We start from the raw sequence: 20,913 nt of genomic DNA, 5'->3' as shown, positions 1-20,913 counted from the left end.
GCCGGGGCCTTCCCGCGGCGCTTCGGCCGAAGAGAAGGCGACCCCACTGCGCCGTTCCTCGACCTGCCTGAGGAGCCTAGAGGTCGTGGCCGAGGCTGAGCCTGGTGAGGGGCCCGGCAGCGAGCCCCCCTCCCCAGCCCACTGCTGCCGAGGGCGTGGGCGCCCAGGTGCCCCCACCTTCCCCGGAAGCCCTGGTGTTCAGACGTGAGTTACTGTAAAGGCTAGTGGGGGTGTCACTAAGCGCTTCATAAACTTGGATTCACTGGAGCTTCGCAGAAAGGAAACTGAGGCACAAAGAGATGGAGTTCCCAGCTCAGATAGTGAACCCAGGAAACTTGGGGTCCGAGTCCCTTGCTCTGGACCCCCCCCCTTAGGGGGAGCCTCCAACACACCCTGATAGCCACTGCGGACAGCTCGCACCTGTGCTCTGCACCTGCGAGGCGGAGGCGGCTGGACGCCACCCTGCTGGCCCTGGAAATGGATGTCTGGGGGCTACCCCGCCCACACCCCCAATAACTGCTGCTGGGGGGACTGTGCGGCTGGGGCCCAAGCTCCCAATCAACACGGAGTATCCCCCATAAGAATACCTCCAACCCCACTTCCAGCCCATCCCAGCAGAAAGAAGGACCCAGAAGCCCATGTGTCCTTTTGACCCAAGAAGTACCCGGATCTGCGGGGGCTTTTATTTCCTGCCCTGCTGGCCCCAGGTGTCACGTCGCCGTGCTGCCTGGCTCAGGTCAGTGCACACACGTCCACAGTGTCGGGCTCCTCGCGGGTGAAGCCGTCTCCAAAGCCCGCGTCCTCCACCAGCTCCGGCTCTCGGAGGCACATGGGGCACAGGTGGTTGCGCACAGTTGAGGCACGAAGCCAGACCACAAGGTTCCAGCGCTCGCCGCTGCCCAGGGCCCGCGCCCCATGCAGCTGGCCGCCCCGGTGCAGGACCCCCTGGCCCACCACGTGTTCCACCTCCAGGGGCCTGGCCAGGGCTGATGGGGCCTGCAGACAGTGAGGGTTAATCAGTCTGGCTCATGGCCACCCCATCCCACCTATGGGGTCATAGCACTAACCTGGAAGAGTCCCCCAAAGTACAGGGCACCCCCTGTGAATGTCTTGCCCAGGGCCACGTTGAGGGTGAGCTCGGCATTGTCGTAGTGGCAGCCCAGCTCTCGGTCCTCACCAGGAGCATACTTGACCACAAAGGCGCGGTGACTGTCGAGCCTTGCCCCCCCCCACTCGGGGTACAGCAGGGCCAGCAGCGGCTGCAGGAAGCGCTCCCTCAGCGGTGTCACTAGTGGCTCATCTAAGCCCAGCTCGTGAAGCAGCACCTGGCCAGGGAATCCCAGGTCACAGGGAAGCCAGTGGGGGACCCCCTTCCTCAGGACAGAGTAAGTGCAGTTTCTGGTAACTTCCAGGCAGCCCACCTTGGTGTTGTACTACAGATGGGAAGCTGAGGCATAAAAAGGGGTCACCCACCCCATAGTTGTTCATGGTGTTGGGTCTCCCCTTCGGCAGGTCCGATCGCTCGAAGTTCTCCAGCTCCTCCAGCAGAGCCTGGCAGAAGGGCACTGTGAACACCGGCAGCCGGTAGATGCGCTTCTCCTCTGCAGAGGGAAGGGCAGTCTGTCTACCCAGAGCTCCAGCATGGTGTCTTCCAGGCTGGACTTCAGTTCTCTGGGGGGTGGCATTAGCCTGGGTACATCTTCTCACTTCCCTCGGCCTCGGTTTCCTCATCTGTACAAGGGGGGTGGGGTGGGGTGGAGAAGGGACTCACCTCTCAGGGCAACTGCAATGACTGTTACGTGAGACGTGTGTCCTGGGAGGCTTATTCTTGAGGTACCCTACCCCACAAGCCTCTCAGCCCACTGTCTAGCCTTCATGCTAGGGGCCTGTCCAGAGACAGCCAACTGGGGCTCTCCTGTACCCCACCCCCACCCCATGATGAGTCACCACAGTGAGGTGAAAAGGGGCCGCACACTGTTGGTGCAGACTGGTGGAGAGAGGCCCAGCCCAGAATGGAAATACAGAATTTCTTGGCCCAGGGGAGCAGGACTCATGCCCCCCCCACACACACACTTTTGCCAATTCACTGCACAGCACAGCCCCACCCAGATAGTTTCCACACAATCTCCATGCCACCTTCGGCACCCCCTCCCAACAGAAGCTTCATAAAGGGAGTGGCATTGACGTCCCCACTGTACCTCCAACTCGTGACTAATCATCATGAGTAGAAAGCACTTATTAAATACCTAAAGCACACTCCCTCACTGCACCCCAGCACGCTCTCATTTCACAGGAGAGAGGCCTGGGACACAGGTGGAGGCACTGCCAGGGACCCCCAAGCCTGGGTTCAGGCAAAGGGAGACCAACCCCGAGCAGAGACTGGCTGGTTTTGAGTTTGATGAGGCTGTCTGGCCACCATTCCACAGCCCCAGGTCTTGGCCATTAGGAAACTTCACTCTCGACTCCAGGTCTAGGGATGGAAACCACGCCCCTGTTGATAGTCTTCCTTATTGATTCCTTAACCCAGCCTATGCCTGTCCCAACTGTCCCTGCACTGAGCCCTCTGAGTGTGCCAGGAGCCACTCTGTTGGCTGAGTAAGTGAGTGAAGGAATGAATAGAAACAGATGCCCTGGCCTTAGCAAATCACTCCCACCAATCCTTCTAGCCCTGATTTAGTGTTTGGATACAGACATAGTGGCTAGATGGAGCCAAGTCTCCCACCCCCAGTCCCGCCTGATCTTGCACCCAGACCTCACCCGACACTGTCTCCAGCCGCTGAAGAAGGCCACTCAGGTCTGCACCTGGTGATGTGCTATACTCAGTTGCATCCAGAAACTCGGGGGCCAGAGCTACATCCTGGGGGCAGAACATAGCAGTCCTGGGGCAGGCAGCCACGGGGCCAGGATGCCTCCGCCTGGCCCCAGAAGCCTACCCTTGCCAGGTACCTGCAGCGAGCTGTATATGTCGGGCCTCACTGGGCGGTAGGAGCTGGCGATGAGAGCTTTCCTGGCAGCAGACTCCTGCCCCAGCCGCTGCCGCCGCTCCACCTCCTGCTGAAGCTAGGTGGCACAGGGCTAGGTCACTGGGATGGAGCCACTACCCCCAAAAGCCACAGTACAGATGAGGAAGCAGGCCCAGGCTGGAGCCAAGCCTCCCTCCACTCCTGACCCCACCTGGGTCAGTGGGCAGCTGAAGGGGATTCCTTCTGCTCTGCACCACCGTATGCTGGGCTGGCAGGAGAGCCCCTCAGTGCAGGGGAGGGGAACACAGGGCCAGCCGGGTCTTGGGTTGCAGACTGCAGAGGGTCTCCTGGGAAGCTTCCACAACTGACCCTCCAGGCAAAGGAGGGGGTGGGAAAGAAGGAACGGTAGTTCTTGGGGGAAATGGGGGAGGCCAGCTGCTGGCCCCGGGCGGGACCCCATCTTCACCCGCTATGAAACGGGTGACAGGTGACTGCTGTCTTTGAGCCTAAGTTTTCTGTTTCTCCTGTCAGATGGGTGGGGGGATAGCTGGACAGAGCTGTCGGCAGTTGAGAAGGGTGTGACGTGGACGGCTTGGAATTCCCCAACTCCTCCTTTTCTGGTGTTAGGACCCAGGTGCTGTGGTGATGGGGTGTCTGGGGCTGACAGCCCTGAGAGACCCCTCCAGCTGCCCAAACGGAAAGGGAACCGCGGCCTGCATGCCCAGGGGGCTGTTACCTCTTCTAACAGCTCCTCAAAGTCCTTGGGGTCGACACAGCCTCTGCTGCGCAGGATCTGGGAGCAGAAAGGCCAGTGAGCACAGCCGCGTGGCTCTGAGCTAGTCGCCCGGCGTCTCGGAGCCTTCGCTCCACCTCCAGATCGTAGAGGCGACCTGAGCGCCTCGCATCGCAGCTCACGGCGTCCCTCCCCGGGGAGTGCCAGCCCGCCCACCCGCCCGCCTGCCCGGCCGGGGCCGTGATCAGGGCTCCAGCGTGTCTCGGGAGCACCCGCTCACCGGGCCGTAGTCGCGGCGCAACTGCGCCTCGTCCCGGAAGCGCACGTGCAGCCCGTAGCGCGCCACGTACAGGTTCTCAGAGCAGAAGCAGGCGCAGCGGTAGAAGCGCCCCGGGACCCCCGCCGTCGCCATGGTGAGGGGCCGCGACCCCGCTGGATTCCCTAGGTGCGCTTCCGGGCACGCCCCGCGGTGGGCGGGGCCTAGGCCAAGGGGCCGCGCTAAATTTTCGAGTTCCGAAAGTGACGAAAACTCCGCCTTCGCGTACGCTCTGAGGCAGAAAGGCTCGAGGTCGCGCTGAGACCGACCGCCTCGGCAGATAGCGTGCGTTCTCCTCGCTCCCTCGGCCTCACGGTTTCTCCGCCCATGGGTGGGGCAGTCGTCCCCCAGTACAAATGGGCGAACCAAGTCACGTCTTCACGAGGCGTGGGAAATAGGGGCCCGGAGCCCCAGGACCTATGGCTTTCCGCCTGGACCTGACAACCCAGCCAAGCCCCCGGGATCAGGTGGAGGGGCTTTGGTCTGGGGTCTGGCGTTTGCCCCGGGGCCTCCGCCTCCGTGCTCCCAGGTGTCTCCTAGAAACTTTCCGGCCCGCATGGCTTCCGGGCGCCAAGGGCACCGGCTGTGGGCGGGGAGGGGCGTGGCCTGTGGCGACAGCGCCCCGCCCAGTGCTCCCTCCGCGACCCCGCCTCCGGCGGCAGTGAGCCGGCAGTCCGGGTCTGCGGAGCTTCGCGCGGAGTCTTGACCGCAGCCCTGTTGCTGAACTGGGAGCCGCGCGGCGCCGAGCGGGAGGTCGAGTCCACGAGCTGCCCCCCGGCCCCGAGTCCCTCGTGGGCTCAGCCTCCAGAAGCTGGTGACAGACGGCTTGCAGCAACCCCCGCGGCCCCTTTGAACTAGACCTTTAGAGCTCCGTGTTGCAGAGGGGAAACCGAGGCTCAGGCCAGTGACCCTCCCGGGCCACTCTGACTCCGTGCCCTGGTCTGCCCTGAACATTCTTCTTTTTTTTTTTTTTTAATATTTTTTTATATTTATTTGTTTTCCCTTTTGTTGCCCTTATTGTTTTTTATTGTTTCTGTAGTTATTGTTGTTATTGATGTCATTGTTGATAGGACAGAGAGGAGGGGAAGACAGAGAGGAGAGAGACACCTGCAGACCTGCTTCACCGCTCGTGAGGCGACCCCCCTGCAGGTGGGGATTGGGCTCGAACCATGATCCTTAGGCCAGTCCTTGCGCTTTGCGCCACATGCGTACCCTGAACATTCTATTTGCCATGAGGCGGGTTCTCTCCGTGGTGGGAGTGTTCGGGTTCCTGTCTTCTCAGATGGTTGGCACTTACCACTTTGCTCCCCAGCACGCACTGCACTGCTCACTGAGCTGCACAGCCAACACCCCGCACCCACATCACACGCCCATCTCCTGTCTTTGTGACAAGCTGAGTTCTAGAGCCCCACCTGTTTCTTCTGCTGCAGCCGCGAAGGCAAATGGGGGCATCCTGTGACACTGGTCCTTTCAGCACAGTCTCCCTAGTGTCTTGGGTGCTGGAAGAGAGTCCTGACTGGAGTGTGCCTCTGAGGGGTGTACAGGAGCACATTTTCCTCAAAACACAAACAGGGTGATGGGCTGGTGACACCTGGGAGGTGACCTGTAGACAGGGTGGCAGTGTCGTGGCCTCCTGCACAGGGACATTTCAGCTGGGCTCTTAATTCCATGGTTCCAGGCAGGGGGCTGCAAGTGCAAAGGCCCTGTGCAGGGTGGGTTGCAGAAGAGAAGGGACGAGTCAGGGAAGGAGACCCGAGTAGAGTGGTGACTGGGGATTCTGAGCGGCCCTGGCTCACGCTTTACATTTTTAATTTTTAAAAAATATTTATTTATTTTCCCTTTTGTTGCCCTTGTTGTTTAACATTGTTGTGGCTATTGATGTCGTCGTTGTTGGATAGGACAGAGAGAAATGGAGAGAGGAGGGGAAGACAGAGGAGGGGGAGAGAAAGACACCTGCAGACCTGCTTCACCGCCTGTGAAGCGACTCCCCTGCAGGTGGGGAGCTGGTGGCTGGAACCGGGATCCACCTGCGCTTAACCTGCTGAGCTACCGCCCGACTCCCCTTTAATTTTTTTTTATTTTCTCTTTTGTTGCCCTTGTTTTTTGTTGTTGTAGTTATTATTATTGTTGTTGCTGTCGCCATTGTTAGGACAGAGAGAAATAGAGAAAAGAGGGGAAGACAGAGGGAGAGAGAAAGATAGGCACCTGCAGACCTGCTTCACCGCCTATGAAGCGAACCCCCCCTGCAGGTGAGGAGCCGAGGGCTCGAACTGGGATCCTTATATCAGTTCTTGTGCTTTGCGCCATGTATGCTTAACCCACTGCACTACTTGCCTGACTCCCCACGATTTACATTTTATTCTACATACGAAGGGAAGTCAAGCTTTTTTAAAAAATATTTTATTTTATTTATTCCCTTTTGTTGCCCTTGTTGTTTTATTGTTGTAGTTATTATTGTTGTTGTCGTCATTGTTGGATAGGACAGAGAGAAACGGAGAGAGATGGGGAAGACAGAGAGGGGGAGAGAAAGATAGACACCTGCAGACCTGCTTCACCGCCTGTGAAGCGACTCCCCTGCAGGTGGGGAACCGGGGTTTGAACCGGGATCCTTATGCCAGTCCTTGTGCTTTGCGCCACCTGCGCTTAATCCGCTGCGCTACAGCCCGACTCCCGGAAGTCAAGCTTTTTAATCCTCATAGAAAACCCTCTGAAGTGGGAACTGTGCCCGTTTTACAGATGTGAGAAACCAGGATCCAAGAGATTGAAGGACCCACCCAAGATCACGCAGCTCATGGGGTGGGGGGTCAAGTCTGGAGTGGAAACCCGGTTTTCCCTGCTAGGTGGTTCCTGAAGTACAGCCAGGTCTCCATCAGTGTACCCTCCCCTCCTTGGGCATCAAACCTGGGCCACTAGGGCACAGGAGTCAGGGCCAGCTCCACCCGTGGGACCTCCCTCCCCAGGGCTCCACCCCTTAGCCCAGAACTGGGTGGCCTGGGGAGGAGTTTCACATTTTACAGGCATCTTGATTACCCAGCGATAGTGAGGGACCTTCTCTCCAGGAAAGGATCTGATCCCCTGTGGGGTGTCTGTTACCTGTACCTGCCCTCCTCCCCCAGGACCCCCAGGCTGCCAGCTGCCTATTCAGTCTGAGGTTTCTCCCTTCGCAGCAGCTAACAGGGCGGGCACATACTGCTGGTCAGTCCCCACCTGCCGTGACCATGACCTTGTCCACGTTGGAGACTGTCACTGCCCCCTACCTGGACTTAGTCCCCACAGGGACAGCAGCAAGACTAGTGAGGGGCTCAAGGGGGTCTCCCCCATTTTATAAGGACACTGTGGAAAGGGGGCTGACAGCTCCTGCAGTGAGTCTGGCTCAAGCAGCAGGCAGAGACCTAGCACCTGTGAAAGGGTGCAGTGGCCAGGATGTGGGGGGGGGCAGAGGGGACTTTTTAAAATATATATATGTATATATATTTAATTTTATTATCTTTAATAAAATTAGTCAGAAATTGAGAGGGGTGGGGGAAATAGAGAAGGGAGAGAGACAGAGCGATACCTGAAGCCCTGCTTCACCACTTGTAAAGCTTTCCCCCTGCAGGTGGGGACCAGGGTCCTTGTGCATTGTAACATGTGCACTTAACCAGGTGCACTACCACCTGGCCCCCTGAGGAAACTTTCCATAAGACAGAAAACCCAACTCCAAACTGAAATCAAGGAACACGTGGAGAAAAAGCAGCCACCAGGCCCATGTTTCTTTCTTTTAAACTGATCCCGGAATTTTTTTTTTACAAGATTGTTCTTGTCAGAGGAGCATAATTTCACATCTCCCCCAAATCAGTAAGTGCCACCACACCTCAACCATCATCACAGGGCTAGCACCCTCCACCACGAAGCGCCGGCCTCCCAGCCCCTGAACCTGTGTCTCTGAGCTGCATGTTTCTGGTAGTTCTGGTCCATACTATTCTGCTGTGTTACTAAGTTGATAAAGACCCCAAGTGTCCTGTTTTTCCTGAAAAATAATTTGAGTTTCCAGTTCACATGCCTTGTCACATTTCACTTTCTCTGAAGTTGATGTTATGGATGACTCTATTACCCCATTTCTCTGATGAAGCGTCAGGCTCAGAGAGGTACGGTCACCTACCCATGACAACACAATAAAAATGACAGTGCTAGGGGGTCGAGTGGTAGCTCAGAGGGTTAAGCACACATGGCGCAAAGCGCAAGGACTAGCATAAGGATCCTGGTTCAAGCCCCCAGCTACCCACCTGCAGGGGAGTTGCTTTATAAGTGGTGAAGCAGGTCTGCAGGTGTCTATCTTTCTCTCCCCCTCTCTGTCTTCCCCTCCTCTCTCCATTTCTCTCTGTCCTATCCAACAACGACACCAATAACAACTGCCGGGCTAGCTTCGAGGGCGGGAGAGAGAGACGACTAGAGACTCATGGCTGAGTGGAACGCATTATCCCTAATCACAATCCTGTCCTTATATATATACTCGCCAAGTAGGGTGGAAACAGGATGTGACGTAGAGAGGGTGGAGCGAAAAAAAGACTGGTGGAAATAGGTTGACTACGAGAAGGGGTGGAGCAAAAAGACATCCTGAACCAGTGGGGATTAAACCAATGCCCTGCAGGCAGGATAGTGCTTAGTTAACAGTGGTCGTGTAAATAGAATACAATGTTAAGCAGGGGGGATTAAACCAATGAAACAGAAGGGGTTTTAGAAGCAGAATTAGAAGCATACCAACAAACAACAATAATAATAACCACAACAATGATAAAACAACAAGGACAACAAAAGGGAAAATAAATAAATTTTTTTTTTTTAAATGACAGTGCTGCAGAGTCAGGAGATAGGTTTGCCCATAGAGTATGTGCCTAACCACATGTGGGATCCTGGCTTTAAACCCCAACATCACATTGGAACACCATACACTGCACTGGGAGAGCTCAATGGGTGGTGGAGTGGTGCAGTGGTAACACCCCCCCATTAAAAAACAAAACAGAATTGGGTTGTGGAGGACACTTAGCTGTAAGTGAGAGTCTGAGTTTGTTCCTGAACACTGCATCTGAAAATTGGGGCTGGGTGATAATCCCCTGGTAGAGCACACACTTTGCCTAGGCAGGACTGGCTTTGAGCCCCTGCCTCACATGGGGGCACTGTACAATGGAAGCTTCAAGGCAGTGGAATGGTGTTTGGTGTCTCCTCCCTTCCCCCTTTTCTCCTCTCTCTCCTCTCTCTCTCTCTCTCTCTCTCTCTCTCTCTCTCTCTCTGTGTGTTGTCTCTGTGTGTAAGTACAACAGAAAAAAAGAAAGAGAAATCTGGGAGCAGTGGAATCATATATGTGTGAAGACATAGCAGCAACACAAAGAGCAGTAGCACATAGGACTCACATTTGAGAAGGCCCAGGTTCGATCCTCAGCTTCACTAATAGCCAAAACTGAGCAGTGTTTTGATTAAAGCAAAACAAAACAGGAAAAGAAAAAGATGTTTAAAGGAAGGGGAAGTCACATAATGGTTTTGCAAAATACTTTCATGCCTAAGGCTTCAGATTCAATCTCCTACACCACCATAAGCCAGAAATGAGCAGTGCTCTGGTTAAAAAACATTAATAGGGTACTGGGCTCAGCGGGTTAAGCACACATGGCTTGAAGTGCAAGGACCAGCGTAAGGAACATGGTTCAAGCCCCCAGCTCCCCACCTGCGGGGGGGGGGGGTCAATTCATAAACTCCACAAGCAGTGAAGCAGGTCTGCAGGTGTCTGTCTTTCCCTCTCTCTGTCTTCCCCTCCTCTCTCAATTTCTCTCTGTCCTATCCAACAACAGCAGTAACAACAAGGGCAACAAAAATGGGGAAAATGGCCTCCAGGAGCAGTGGATTCATAGTGCAGGCACTGAGCCCAGCGATAACCCTGGAGGCAAAAAAAAAAGTATAATACTTATACTATACTATACTATACATTATACTATAGAGGATAGTATAATGGTTATACAAAGAGACTCTCATGCCTGAGGTTTCAAAGTCCCAGGTTCAGTTCTCCACACCACAATAAGCCAGAGCTGATCAGTACTCTGTTAAACAAATGAATAAATACTTAAAAAAAAAAAAAAAAAAAAAGACTGAAAGTGTCTGAATTTGAGCCCACCTCTGGGTCCCTAACTTTTGAATAACCTATCCAAGATAGTCTCTTCAGGCATGATCATAGTTGCTTTTGGTTCTGTACAGGTAGTAACATGCTTCACCTTTATTCTGTCCCTTGTTTCTACTCTATGCCCTTAGGAGGTCATTCCAAGCCTTTATATAACTTTGGTGTCATCTACACACATAGATGTCTTGTCCTTGCTCAGGGTAATCTGTTGCTTGATCCTCTGCAATTATTTGGCCAGTTCCCTATGGAAGGGTATTTAGGTTACTTCCAGGTTTTTGCAGCTAGTATCTACAAATTAGTATCTTTGCTCCCTCCACAAGTCTGTCTACAGAAGAAATTCCTCTTGGGTCAAAAGAGGGGGGGAGGGGAAGAGAAAGAAAGAGAGTTAGTTTTGGTCCTGGAGGTGATGCAGTGGATAAAGCATGGACTCTCAAGCATGAGGTCCTGCGTTCAGTCCTCAGCAACACATGTACCAGAGTGATGTTCTTTCTCTCTCTCCTCCTTTCTCTCTCTCTGTTTTTTTTTTTTTTTTTGCCTCCAGGGTTATTGCTGGGGCTCAGTGCCTACACTATGAATCCACTGCTCCTGGAGGCTGTTTTTCCCATTTTGTTTCCCTTGTTGTTACTCTTGTAGTCATTATTATTGTTGTTGTCATTGCTATTGTTGTTGTTGGATAGGACTGAGATAAATCGAGAGAGGAGGGGAGACAGAGAGAGAGGGAGAGAAAGACAGACACCTGCAGACCTGCTTCACCGCCCGTGAAGTGACCCCCCCTGCAGGTGGGGAGCTGGGGGCTTGAGTTGGGATCCTTATGCCTGTCCTTGTGCGATCAACCCACTGCACTACTGCCCGACTCCCCTCTCCCTTTTTAATTTACTTATTATTGGATAGAGACAGAAATTGAGAGGGGAGGGGGGAGAGAGAGAGACACCTGTAGCACTGCTTCACCACTTGTGAAGCTTTTCCCCTGCAGTGGGGACCAAGGGGCTTGAACCTGGGTCCTTGAGCACTGTAGCACTTAACCAGGTGTGCTACCGGCTGTCCTCCCTCCTGTCTTTCTTATGAATAAATAAATAAAATCTTTTAAAAAGAGAGTTTTAAATTCAGAACTTTGACCAACTCCCCCTGGAAGGAGGCTGTGTCCTGTATGAGAAGCTGAGGTAATTTTTCAATTTTGAGCTCACTAAGCTTCTGACTGCAGGTTGGAGGGACCTACCACCCCTCAGCACTGGGAATTTTCTCTCCCCAGCTCTTGCCAAGGCTCAGGTTACAGATGCCTTTTTGCTCCTCAAAAACCCAACAGCCTTTCAACGTGTAGTGTGCCCTTTCCCAAGAATGCTCTTCCCCAAAACTTCTCAGAGGTCCCCTTACTTTCCCTTCCCAGTGAGAGCAGCCCCTGTGACCCTTCCCATCACGTCGCCTGGTTTCATTTATTTCATAGCTCTTACCAGTACTCGAAGCTGCCTTGTGTGTTTGCTTGTTGATTTTCTGTCTCCTCCATTCAGGGATGACTGGGAATTTCCTGTCCTGTTTCTTGCACTGAGGTATTGGTATTCCGCAGTACGTATTGCTGCCAGCCCACCGCTCTATTTTTCTGCACATATAGTCCCTTACAACTGATTTAATTTACTTATGTGCCTTTCCTGGCTGCCTCTCTAGGATAGCTGTCTTGTGTTGATCACTGTTGCTACACAAGCACACAGTGGGTACTGATAGATAATTGTTGAATGAATGAATGAATGAATGAATGTCATAAAATCTCCCTCCCAGAGCTGGCAAACTGCCCATTTAGGGACAAAGTACAGTTAAAGAGCAGGTGTCCGTAGGAGGTGAAGTCATTTCTGTCTTCTAAGGCTGGGCAGGAGGCCTTATAGTTGGGCCCCACCGGCTGGGCCACCGCAGGTGGGAGGGCGGCTAGTCCGGCCCCGCCCCCTAATGCCCCGCCCCCAGACCCAGACCCCGCCCCCAGGCTCCGACCTTGCAGCGGCGCACCGGGCGGGAGGCGGGGGAGGAGCCACGGAGGCCGCGGCGTGGGGCGCGGTCTCCAATGAGCCGCGCGGAACCCGCGCCCCGACGCCCCGGGCCCGCGGCGCCCCCTGCCCACGGCTCACCTGGTGCCAGGTAAGGTAGCAGGTGAGGGCGCGGTGCCCCGAACCCCGGGCCCCTGCCCCCTAGGTCGGGGGCGCCGCACAGCCCGGGGATGCCCGCTCCCATGCCTGGGGATGAGTAGGCATCTCCGAGGAAGGCGGGAGCCTCCGGGGAGCCTTGCGGGTCCCCGACCCCGGCTCCGGGCTGCAGCAGCCGCAGATCCCAGCCCCCCATCTCTGCCGCATCCTCTCCAGCCGGCGAATGCTGTGGGATTTTTCCTTTTCCTTTTTAAATTTAACTCCTCAAGTGCTGCCGCCTCTTGGAAAATGGTGATGGTGGGGGTGCCTCTGGGGAGACCCTGGGATGGCTGCCACCCCGGGATCTGCCGCCCTTGGCACACCGCTTCTCTCAGCCTCCCCAGCTGGGGACATCCCGGGGGCTGCCCTCATACAGGCAGTCAGGTCCCAGGTGCCTTGGGGCGCCTCCCTGGTCTCTGGGCCTCTGTTAAAGCAGGGAGCACCCTGCCTGGGCTTGATGTGAATTCGGAAGGCATTAAGCTGGTCTGACATGATTCCGGCCCTCTGTTTGCTGCCCCACCTCCTGGAGATAGAATCGGCTTGGTTTTCTTGCTTCCATGGGGGGAGGGGGTGGCCCCTCCAGAGACACTCTCCCTCAACCCCCAGTGTGCTTGACCTGGAGAGTTACCCAGGACAACTTTCCCCAGGTAGTCTGGGGTGGTCCCTGCATCCCGAGTTGCACAGAACCCATCCTCCTCGGATTGCTGAGCAATAAGTGGGCATCCTACCCCTGGATGGGGTCACCCCTGTGGGGTGAAGATTTTGTCAACTTAGGGGTGGACTGAGCTGCCACCCATGGTTTCTGGAACTTTTACTGGCCAATCCTCTAAAAGGCCTCTGAGAGAATCCTTGAGTCTCTGTCCCTTCTCTGTCCTCTGCTCCTCCAGCTGCACAGTGGGGCTCAGTGCTGTGCATAAGGTCACTGGGCAATGCATCCTCTGTGGCAATCATAGTGTAATGAGGACTATCATCTTTTTCTTTTGCACAGCTGGCAGATGGAGAAGGGCTCCCCCCTTCCCTCCCCCATTTGTTTCTAGGAAGAAAAGCCTTTGGTAGATCTCCCAGTAGGGATGGGATGGGGGGGGTCACCTGCTTATCCCCTGCTGTTCTGTAGCTTGCAAGACGCCTGTTCTGGCCTCTGGCCACCACCTTGCCCTTGTCTCTCAGGCCACACGCGTCAGCCACGTGCCCAAAATTTGTCCTCCAGCTCCACCTTGTCAAGCCCAGCTGTGTCCTCTGTGATGACAGATGGAGGGGGGCGTCATGCCTGTAAGCAGCCTTGTGCTCCCGGTCCTCCTTCCTCCTTGCTGTCTGGCCAGTGGTCCTGGCCCTCCACCCTCCTGCTTAGTGACTTTAAAAATAACAGAGTAGCCTGTCCCCACGACACTGTAATCCAACCTGAGTCAGATTACACTATCAGAGCCTGGAGTAGCACTCAGCACTTGGTATCCAGGGCCTCAGGTGCTCTGTCTGATTGGCCCCTTGCTTCCACCCGTTCCCCCACCCCCTTTCAGCCTCAGTTTCCCATTTGTGAGATCTAGTTCAGATAGTCTGTGATGTTGGGGCACGAGGCTGTTTATTCCGGTGAAGCCAGGCAGCTGGGGCTTCCAGGTGGGTGACTGGTAAAGGAGGTTACATTGCCCAAGCAGAGTGGTTTCATTACAATGTAATGTAAAGGAGGGGTTTCAGGGAGGGAGCCCCGCCCACCAGTGCATGGAAGCGGGGGAGGGGAGAGCCAGCTTCCTGTTGAACTTCTGTTCGAAGCACCTTTCTGGGGGCTGAGGGTCCCCTGGGCCCATTGTGTGGGGGGGGAGAGCAGCAGCCATAGTGGCTGGCGAAGCCCGGGCAGCCAGCAGTGGCTTGGCCAGGAGGCCAGATGTGGCACCAGGCCAGGAGCATCCTCCCAGGCTCTATCTCACGCTCTCACTTGCAGGCTCCCTGAGGCCTCTGCATTGCAGCAGACAGGAACCTGCAAGGTAGGTGGGCAGGGGTAGGGCTGCCCTCACCCCCTCATCCCCGGACTCCTTCTTCTGCCCCCTTCTACCCTGGCTTCTTCAGGGGCAGCTTTTGACAAGACCACTTGAATCGACCTGGAGGTGCTGGGGTGGAGGCTTAGGGACCATTGTGGCCCTGGGTCCTCTCTGCATCCTAGACCCCTTTTCAGCATCATGCTGGGCCCTGGAGGAGCTGATGGGAAGGATTCGGTCTTTAGAGATGAGAGCTCAGATTAGGGAGCTGGATGGGCTGGGCTGAGACATCTTCTAGCTCTGCCTTTTCCTGTGTGACCTTTCTGGACCTCAGTTTGCTCAGTGGTGCAATGAAGATAACAATAGGACCTACCTCACGGGAACCTTGTGAGGGTAAGCACATGTAAGCTAGACCAGTGGTTTCATTTATTTATTTTTCTATGACAGAAAGAAACAGAGCAGAGCACTGCTGGGGAGGGCATCAAACCCACGGCCTCCTTTGCCGCTGAGCCACCTTCCCGGTCCCAGGCTAAGGTGAGTCAGTGTTGCTTTTGTCACCCTCCTTTGTCCTAGCCCTCTCTGGTGTAGACTTCATATTCCTGAAGCACTGCATTCTCGTATTTTTCAAGCAATATGAGTTAATGTAATGCTGTGGCAGCATTCAGGGAGGAGGACCTGTTTCACCACTCCCTACATGCTGCTTCAATTCCTGCCTTGCGCCCTGGCTGGAGGGAATGAAACAGGCCCATGCTTTTGCCTCTCTGAACCTCAGTTCCCCCAATCGCAAGTGGGTATGTAGAAACAGCAGTCCCGGGCAGTGCAGTTGTGTGGGGTGACTATCACACTGCATTAATTTGGGCACCAGAGCTATGAGGGGGAGGGTCTCTGGGGCGGGACTCCATTCCTAGTCCTCATGCCAGTGCTTTACACCTCTCCCTTCTACTTGGGGGTGCTTAGCCAGCACACAGGCACACTCCCACCCAGACAAGTCCATTTCCCCAACTCAGACCACCAGTGCGCTGAGATCCTGGGGACTCCTAGATCTTAGATGGGTCCTGAGGGTCTCAGTGCTGGGGGAGGAGTTGTAAAAGCAAGACTAGGATTTATTCATCACAGGAAAGATAGAACCAGAACATTGTCCATACATATGCATTGGCAGAAGGTGATGCTGGGGATTGAACCTGCAGCCTCTAGGACCAAAAAGTTTGTGCTCCAACAGACTGAGCTATACCCCCAGCCACTGTGCCTCTTTTACTGCTTACACGGCACTTTCTTTTAAAAAAAAATTTTTTTTTTAAGATTTTATTTATTAATGAGAAACATAGGAGGAGAGAGAAAGAGCCAGACATCACTCTGGTACATGTGCTGCCGGGGACTGAACTCAGGACCTCATGCTTGAGAGTCGGATGCTTTATCCACTGTGCCACGGCACTTCTTTCACCAAATTGGGGGCTGTCCTTTTCCCCACCCCTCATCCCAAACTGTGTGTCCTACCATCTAATTCAGTTCTCTCACTGTCTACCCAAGACAGTGTAATATCCCACTGATGAGGGAGGGCTCAGACCCATAAAGCTGGCCCCCCACTTTAGAGGCCCATGGCAAACAGTAGGGCCCCAGGTTACCCACACATTCTCTGACTTGACTACAAATCAGAGGTCCCAGATTGCCCCCACCCCGGTTCCATTCATCTGCTAGAGACTCACAGAACTCAGGGTCACACTTGGCACGTTTATCAGTTTATTCCAGGAGGTGACGGGATGCAGATGGACAGACAGGCCTAGAGACACACAGGGTTCGGTCTGGGGTGTCCTGACCGTGGGAGCTCCTGTCCCTATGGAGTTGGGGGTGCACCAGCCTTCCCATGTGGATGTACTCAGCAGTCTAGAAGCTCTTCAGGCCCTACTGCTAGAATGGCGGGAAGCTTCCTCACCTGGGCATTCACTGCAGGACCACCTCCTCTCCCTTCTCAGGAGAGAGGAGTCTGGAGCAGAAAATTCCCAACATCAGGGACCAGAGATAGCTCACCTGGTAGAGTGTGTGCCTTAATACCTGAGAAACCCTGGGTTTGAGTCCTGATACCACATAGGAGCGCCACGGACAGGGCCGGTGAGGTAGTTCACTTGGATAGTACACCTGCTTATCATGCACACAACCCGGGTTCGAGCCTGAGCCTGGTCCCACCCCTCCGATGAACAGAAAATGCTTCAGTGTTGTGGTGTCTTTCTATCTCTGTCTCTTTCCTTTTTAAAAAAAAATTATTATTATTATTATTATTATTATTATTATTATTATTATTATTGCCTCCAGGGTTATCACTAGGGCTCAGTGCCTACACTATGAATCCACTGCTCTTGGAGGCTATTTTCCCCATTTTGTTGCCCTTGTTGTGGTTGTTTTTTTTTTTTTTAATTTTTATTATTATCTTTATTTATTGGATAGAGACAGCCAGAAATCGAGAGGGTAGGGAAGATAGAGAGGGAGAGAGAGAGACCTGCAGCCCTGCTTCACCACTTGCAAAGCTTTCCCTCTGCAGGTGGGGACCGGGGGCTCGAACCCGGGTCCTTGAGCACTGTAACATGTGCGCTCAACTAGGTGTGCCACCACCCAGTCCCGGTTGTTATTGTTGTTATTGCTGTTGTTGTCGGATAGGACAGAGAGAAATGGGAGAGAGGAGGGAAGACAGAGAGGGAGAGACAGATACCTGCACATCTGCTTCACCGCCTGCAAAGTGACCTTCCTTCAGGAGGGGAGCCGGGGGCTTGAACCTGCATCTTTACGCCAGTCCTTGTGTTTTGCCTTTGTGCCATGTGTGTTTAACCCACTGCGCTACCGCCTACCCCCTCTCTGTCTCTTTCTGTCTGAATTGGAGTGGTAAAGCCCTAATGATGAAAAAAAAGTGAATATCTGAGGGAGCTCCATGAATGGCTAAGCAGTGCTGTGGTGCCTTTCTCTCCCTTCCTCTAAAATTAGAAGGAAAACAGTCATCCTGGGGAGACTGCTCGGCTGTGGTGTCACACACCTGGATTCATTCCCCAGCACTGAAGGGAAAAAAAAAAAAAGAAGGAGCAGCAGCAGCAGATGAAGAAAATTCCAGAGAGACAGCTTACTTGTTAGGACACATGTCTTGCCATGTTCATGGGGCCTGGATACAAGTTCCAGCACCAAATGGGAATGCCATGATGGCACTGGGGGGAAGCTCTAGTGCTGTGGGTCTGCCTGTCTGTCTGAATGAAAAAGTTGCCCTAGAGCTATGAAATCACACATACAGGGCACCTTGCCTCTTGAGAAAAACAAAACAAAGATGAAAGAAAGAAATTCCAGATTTCTGATTCTAATGATCTTTCTGGTCACCAACCCTCATCCAGGAACCCACTCAGGGTCAGCTTATTAGAACAAAAGACACAAATTTTAAAGAATAAAATAAAACTAAAAAGACATTAGACCAGAAATTTTAAGTTTTTCAGAAGCTCTATAGCAGGAACCAAGGCCAAAGGCCAAATATTCAAACAAAATATGTTCTCAATACCTTTATCAGCTAGAAACTTAAAAGGATATTAGTAGTTCTGTGTCAGGGGCAGAGTTTTAAAAATATACATACGTACATACATACATGCATGTATGTATATATATATGATTGAGAGGGAAGGGGGAGAAAGGGAGAGAGAGGAGAGTTGGGCAGTAGTGCAGCGTGTTAAGCACACGTGGTGCAAAGCCCAAGGACTGATGTAAGGATCCCGGTTCAAGCCCCCGGCTCCCCACCTGCAGGGGAGTCACTTCACAAGCAGTGAAGCAGGTCAGCAGGTGTCTCTCTTTCTTTCCCCCTCTCTGTCTTCCCTCCTCTCTCCATTTCTCTCTGTCCTATCCAATAACAATGACATCAATAACAACAACAATAATAACTATAACATTAAAACAACAAGGGCAGCAAAAGAGAATAAATATTAAAAAAAAAAAAAGGGAGAGAGAGAGACCTGCAGCACTGCTTTACCACTTGTGAAGTCTATCCCTGTAGGTGGGGACTGGGGCCTTGAACCCAAGTCCTTGAATTCTGTAATGTGTGAGTTCAACTAGGTGTGGCACCACCTGGACCCTACAACCCAGTATGTATTAGGTTGGTGTGATCGCTCAGTGGGTAGAGTGCATTCTTTGCATGTGCACAGCCCCTTGCTTCATTCCTGGAGCCACATTAGAGTGGTATTCTGACATCTCAGAAAAAATATAAGTATGTTTATATATATTTGTTGTTTTGTTTAGGGTTATCGCTGGGGCTCGGTGCCAGCACTACAAATCCACTGCTCCTGGAGGCTATTTTTCTCATTTTGTTGCCCTTGTTGTGGTTGTTATTGTTACTGTTGTTATAGCTGTTGTTGTTGCTGGATAGGACAGAAAGAAATTGAGAGAGGAGGGGGAGACAGAGGCAACCCCCCTGCAGGTGGTGAGCTGGGGACTCTGAACTAGGATCCTTACGCTGGTCCTTGTGCTTTGTACCATGTGCACTTAACCGGCTGTGCTACTGCCCAGCCCCCCACCCCCATTATAAATATGTTTTCTTTTGCCTAATGAGAGAGAAAACAAAAAGCAGAGTTAGGCCTGGCATATGCAGTGCCAGGGATCACACTCAGGTACCTTACCTGTGTAATTCCTGCACTCACTGAGCTACCTTCCAGCTGGACACAAAATACATTTAAAAAAATTTTTTTATATTTATTTATTTTCCCTTTTGTTGCGCTTGTTTTTCATTGTTGTTGTAGTTATTAATGTTGTTGTTATTGTACAGGTCAGAGAGAAATGTAGAGAGGGAGGGGAAGACAGAGAGGGGGAGAGAAAGATAGACACCTGCCGACCTGCTTCACCACTTGTGAAGCGACTCCCCTGCAGGTGGGGAGTCTGGAGCTGGAACCAGGATCCTTACGCCAGTCCTTGTGCTTTGTGCCATGTGTGCTTAACCTGCTGCACTACCGCCTGACTCCCAAAATAGATTTCTTATCATAGATCACACTGCCACAATAGTGTTTTGGACAAAGCCCATATCAGAAACCCATGGGTATTCTTATTAGCCCATAGGGGGTGCTCTACCATAGCTGCCCTCCACCTCAATAGAGGGCATCTTCACAGCACCCTCTGGAGCTGGTTCTCTTGCTTTTGCTGCCATTGTACACAAGGCCCAGAGATAGCCAGTGACTCACTCCAGGTGACACAGCCAGAATGTAGCAGAGTGGACCGCCTGGCCCTGATATCCTCTGCTGCTCCTCTAGGTGTGACCTTGCTCAGTGGACCATGGCATCCGTCACCTCCGTGAGTTAGAACTTGTCCCTCGGTGCCCTCCTGCCCACCACCCGCCAGCAGGATGCGGCTGTGGAAGGCGGTGGTGGTGACCCTGGCCTTCATGAGTGTGGACATTGGTGTTACCACAGCCATCTACGTCCTCAGCCACCTGGACCGCAGTCTGCTGGAGGACATCCGCCACTTCAACATCTTCGACTCGGTGCTGGACCTCTGGGCCGCCTGCCTGTACCGCAGCTGCTTGCTGCTGGGAGCCACCATCGGCGTGGCCAAGAACAGCACCCTGGGCCCCCGGCGGCTGCGGGCCTCGTGGACGGTCATCGCCCTGGTCTGCCTCTTTGTGGGCATCTACACCATGGTGAAGCTACTGCTCTTCTCTGAGGTGCGCAAGCCAGTCCGGGACCCCTGGTTCTGGGCTCTCTTCGTGTGGACGTATATCTCACTGGCCGCCTCCTTTGTGCTCTGGTGGCTGCTGTCCATGGTGCGGCCAGGTGCCAAGGCCGTGGAGCGGGGTGCTGGTGCTGAGGCCGAGGCTGAGGGCTTCCCTGCGGATGGCCAGCCAGCGCCTGAGCAGGCATCTGGGGCCACACTGAAGAAGCTGCTGTCCTACACCAAGCCCGACGTGGCCTTCCTTGTGGCTGCCTCCTTCTTCCTCATCGTGGCAGCTCTGGGTGAGTAGGGCTCTGCAGGGCCCAGGGAGTCAATTCAAGAGTAGGACCACCTCTGCTTTCCTTTGAAAGTTCTAACATTTTTGCACAGCCTGGGAGGTGGTGGTGTGGATAAAGTGTTGAACTCTTAAACATGAGGTCCTGAGTTTGGTCCCTGGCATTACATGTGCCAGAATGATGCTCTAATTCTCTCTCTCCCTTCTGTTAATAAATAAATCGTTTACAAATTTTTCTAGGGGGTCAGGTGGTTACACATCTGATACAGAGCACATGTCACAGTGCACAAAGGTCAGGTGCATTTAAGCCCCTGACCCCCACCTGTAGGGAGAAGCTTCATGAGTGGTGAAGCAGGGCTGCAGGTGTCTCTCTTTCCCTTTTCCCTTCTTTTTCTTATTATTTTCCCTTTTGTTGCCCTTGTTGTTTTATTGTTGTTGTAGTTATTGTTATTGTTATTGTTGATGTCGTCGTCGTTGGATAGGACAGAAATGGCGAGAGGAGGGAAAGACGGGAGAGAGAGAAAGATAGACACCTGCAGACCTGCTTCACCTAATTTCCCTGCAGTTGGGGAGCCAAGGGCTCGAACCGGAATCCTTACATCAGTCTTTGCACTTTGAGCCACGTGTGCTTAACCGTCTGCACTACCACCCAACCCTCCTACCTCTTCCTTCCTATC

At 53.4% G+C, this 20,913-nt stretch overlaps 2 protein-coding genes across 15 annotated transcripts in view; one reads left to right on the top strand and one right to left on the bottom strand.

Moving 5' to 3' along the window:
* Positions 1–641: 641 nt before the first annotated feature.
* Positions 642–4,587, bottom strand: OGFOD2 (2-oxoglutarate and iron dependent oxygenase domain containing 2). Of its 8 annotated transcripts, XM_007539791.3 has the most exons (7): positions 3,977–4,585; positions 3,700–3,756; positions 2,947–3,060; positions 2,758–2,857; positions 1,474–1,601; positions 1,068–1,325; positions 642–996 (listed from the first exon to the last, which is right to left on the bottom strand). In XM_007539791.3, the coding sequence occupies exons 1-7, from the start codon at positions 4,106–4,108 to the stop codon at positions 733–735; spliced, it is 1,053 nt and encodes a 350-aa protein (XP_007539853.1). In that variant the 5' UTR covers positions 4,109–4,585; the 3' UTR covers positions 642–732. The 8 variants fall into 8 exon arrangements, with proteins under 8 accessions (XP_007539853.1, XP_060049193.1, XP_060049195.1 ...); XM_060193210.1 differs by lacking the exon at positions 2,758–2,857 and having other exon boundaries at positions 1,474–1,731; positions 2,977–3,060; positions 3,977–4,587; XM_060193212.1 differs by lacking the exon at positions 2,758–2,857 and having other exon boundaries at positions 1,474–1,551; positions 2,977–3,060; positions 3,977–4,587.
* The window catches only part of ABCB9 (ATP binding cassette subfamily B member 9), a 48,135-nt gene continuing 28,469 nt past the window's right edge, over positions 1,248–20,913 (top strand). For 3 of the 7 annotated variants that reach the window (XM_060193208.1, XM_060193203.1, XM_060193209.1), the window contains exons 1-3: positions 1,248–1,385; positions 14,737–14,823; positions 19,545–20,243. In XM_060193208.1, the coding sequence (XP_060049191.1) occupies positions 19,637–20,243 (607 nt within the window). In that variant the 5' untranslated portion in view covers positions 1,248–1,385; positions 14,737–14,823; positions 19,545–19,636. Of the gene's footprint in view, positions 1,386–12,164; positions 12,279–14,255; positions 14,299–14,736; positions 14,824–19,544; positions 20,244–20,913 lie in introns of those variants that run through there. The other 4 variants (XM_060193205.1, XM_060193206.1, XM_060193204.1 and 1 more) reach the window with 4 other exon arrangements.

Source organism: Erinaceus europaeus, chromosome 6 (genome assembly GCF_950295315.1).
Source record: "Erinaceus europaeus chromosome 6, mEriEur2.1, whole genome shotgun sequence".
Taxonomy (NCBI): Eukaryota; Metazoa; Chordata; class Mammalia; order Eulipotyphla; family Erinaceidae; genus Erinaceus; species Erinaceus europaeus.
The sequence above is the reverse complement of the archived record's forward strand: the minus strand, read 5'-3'. Positions and strand labels throughout refer to the sequence as shown.

What these genes read in the sequence shown, in the direction of transcription:
- OGFOD2 (XM_060193210.1), bottom strand. Translation starts at nt 4,108, where the DNA reads ATGGCGACGGCGGGGGTCCCGGGGCGCTTCTACCGCTGCGCCTGCTTC. An exon ending in TTGAGGAGCTGTTAGAAGAG is followed by an intron (nt 3,061 to 3,699) that starts GTAACAGCCCCC and finishes TGTGCCACCTAG; the next exon opens with CTTCAGCAGGAGGTGGAGCG. An exon ending in ACACCATGAACAACTATGGG is followed by an intron (nt 1,326 to 1,473) that starts GTGGGTGACCCC and finishes TTCCCTGGCCAG; the next exon opens with GTGCTGCTTCACGAGCTGGG.